Source organism: Limulus polyphemus, unplaced genomic scaffold (genome assembly GCF_000517525.1).
Source record: "Limulus polyphemus unplaced genomic scaffold, Limulus_polyphemus-2.1.2 Scaffold3694, whole genome shotgun sequence".
Taxonomy (NCBI): domain Eukaryota; kingdom Metazoa; phylum Arthropoda; class Merostomata; order Xiphosura; family Limulidae; genus Limulus; species Limulus polyphemus.
In genome coordinates, this window is record NW_013669304.1 from 60,543 (window position 1) to 63,646 (window position 3,104).

General features: G+C 28.5%; 1 protein-coding gene across 3 annotated transcripts in view; it reads left to right on the forward strand.

Annotated features, from left to right (window-relative positions):
- Positions 1-3,104, forward strand: part of LOC106469868 (guanine nucleotide-binding protein G(I)/G(S)/G(T) subunit beta-1) — a 73,389-nt gene that overhangs the window by 58,681 nt on the left and 11,604 nt on the right. For all 3 annotated transcript variants that reach the window (XM_022398438.1, XM_022398439.1, XM_022398440.1), the window contains exon 7: positions 924-995. In XM_022398438.1, coding sequence (XP_022254146.1) covers positions 924-995 — 72 coding nt within the window. The remainder of the gene's footprint in view (positions 1-923; positions 996-3,104) is intronic.

Genomic DNA, 3,104 nt, shown 5'->3' on the forward strand with positions numbered 1-3,104 from the left:
CTACACACACACACACACACACACACACACACACACACACACACACACACACACACACCAGTGTTTAGAAAAGAGCCTGAATAATGTGTTGCAACAACTCAAGAGACCCCAAACAAGATGTTGCTCCTCTTTATGCACCTGAGTTAAGAAACCATGATGTTGTGACTGGACATTAAAAAAAGGGTGCTAAATAGTAATATTGTAAAGGAAAGTTGTTTTTGTCTTCTTTTTTTCAAGTTAGTTTGCTACAATCAAGTTTTCATTTTATGTGTATTCCTATTTGTGTGTGCATGAGGTTTCTTTCAGAATTTATGTTTGGGGGTGGGGATTTTACTTTGTGACTGTGGGGTGGGGCATTTGAGTGCAAAAATTACTGTATATCTATAAGTATGGTCTAGTTGTATTCCCCAAGATTTTTTACAAGTGTGTCTAGAAATAAAACCCTCAAATTTGCAGCAAATCTAGGGGAGTGTGTAGGGGAACTTCCCTCTGCCCTATGGAAAAAAACCCTATGTATGTATTCCATATATATAAGCTTGTATTTCAGTTAAACATTAAGGCCAAAAACAGTTTTGTTCTACACATGTAGACTAAGGTGCATGTATGAACTGGTAGGGGAGGACAACAGTAGTTTGTTACTTGTATTACATGTGCTGTACTTTAAATGTTCATTTGGATACAATTGTTGAATTTTTTATGAAATGCATTTGAGATCTGTGAGAACTACAATGGTTGTATAAAAACATTCATTGTGTATTTTGTCTTTGATCCAGAACTGATGTGTGAATATTATATTTATAATAAATAACTTTTTTTGAAAAGTTTAATTTATTAACTATAGATAGAAAACTGTTAAGCTTGTTTAAATATTTTTAACATTTATTTCTGTATGTGTTGGTTAATGAATTTTGCTGCTTGTATAGCTCTGGGACGTTCGTGATGGAATGTGCAAACAGACTTTCCCAGGTCACGAATCTGATATCAATGCAGTCACTGTAAGTCCTTATTTTTGTCATTACTGTTTAGTGAAGGAATATATATTGGTTTAACTCTCTGTGTATTGGTTTTGTCATTTTGACCAACATTATAACCATGAAACTATAAATGCTATAATTCTTAATTTACTATTGTAAGTGTATCTTCATAAAAGTAGCAAGTTGTTGAACAAAAAAGTCAATTTCTAATTTAATGTTTTTACTAAAAATTTGAATTTATGAAGCCTTAACTGAGTCAGAGTGCAAGGTGACTTGCGTATTAAGTATAAAAATAATTTTTCATCTTAAAGTTTTATATTTCATTTGCATAACCTTTTAAATGAATACCAAAAGTTTTTTTATTAAAAATATATTTTCTGTTATTTCCTCTACTCAAATATTTTATACTAACTTAGTCCATTTGACTGATATTGTAACCACTACTTAAAAATTATACAAAATAAAACTAAGTTAATATAACAACAGAAAAGTAGTGAAAATTTGAACCTAAATTATTTATTAATTCTTTAATTCTATAGTTATAGTTTCCATACTATAACTTCTAATACACTCTATGTATCTTCACAAAATTTGGCAGACTTTTAATAAACATTAAAAGTCTTTTGTACACAAAATATTAGATTTTTTTTAATGAAGTATTTTTACTAAAGATTTGTCCGGGAACATATATACATATATATAGTAGTTCTATATACTAGTCTCTGAGTGATAAGTGATTTCCACATCAATATTAAACATTTTCCCCTTCTCAAAAATGTCAAATTTATGAAATAAATTTAAAACTTTTTTTTTTCAGTAAAACTTTATACTTTATCTGTTATTTTCTCTACCCTAAGTAATTGAAATAAATCAAAAACTATGCTTTTTTCTCTTTCTAGAATGATTTCAAATTGTAATATGAAACTATATTTAGTTATCCTAAATAGTTTTAAATTCATAACATTCATCTATTTAGACTTACATTTTATGGTTTTATTTAAACCCTGTCTAATTACTGTTTGCACCATCATAACTTGTAAATTGCTTGGCGAAAGTGTAGATCACCTTATGTTATTGAATTACATTATGCACGAGCTAATTGCAAATGTACATTGTGAAATTTTTTTATTATATCATTATTATTTATTTAACCATAACTAGTATCAAAAGTTTCCTACTTTTCCATTTTATTTACTTTTATAATAATAAATAAAGAATACATATGAAAAAAAAAAAGTACTTACCTGGGTCTTCTTTTTTGTTGCTGTCAACTGTCCATGATATTTAATCCTACTTTTTTATACTCAAGGTAGCACTGCACTAAGTGATTTTTTATTTAATTAAATAATGCACCAAAGAACACAGAATAATTACATGCAAAAAGCTGACTGTTTCATAATTACCATAGTTTTTCTGGCTTTCTAACTACGTGACAAGAGCCATTAAAACTTCATTTAAGCTTGTCAATGCATTTTCTGTGGGAATCAAGTTTTAACTGAAAGAGAAATTGACAGTTCTCTCTATAGAAAACAACATAGTATGTCATTTTATAGATGAAAACCTTAGTTTTCTATTGGTTATAAATATTATAGTATTGAACATCAGATAGAACTATTGACAATTTCTGAAAGAGAGGATGTGACAGGTGGGCATGACAAAAGGGACCTAGTTGTCTATTTCATGGCTCTGTAACTAAATTATGTTTTGCCTGAGCAATGATGATATTATAATAAGTAATTTGTTAAATTTTGTACTTTTTGGAGGGTTGGTAAATAAATTAGAGAAAAGAGAATGCCAAGAGAGCAAATGTCACAATTATCGCACCAGGGGAATTTATTTTACAATATTTCCTTATGAAAGTAAGGACTTAAAACTTATATAATATACTATTAAAGTATGGATTATTAGTTATGTTTTTATGCTATATTTATTGGTATATCATAAAAATAAAATAGTTTACTTAAATTTGTAATGTAACTCACTAAAACCTTGTGACACGTGCAGAAAAAGTTGTCTGTGGATAGAGGGGTGACAAAAAAGGATAAAAATAAAGTTTTTACATTAGTCTGACTATATATCTGGTAAAGATGCATTAATTTTGCAATCAAATTTCAGTATTGCAAATAACTA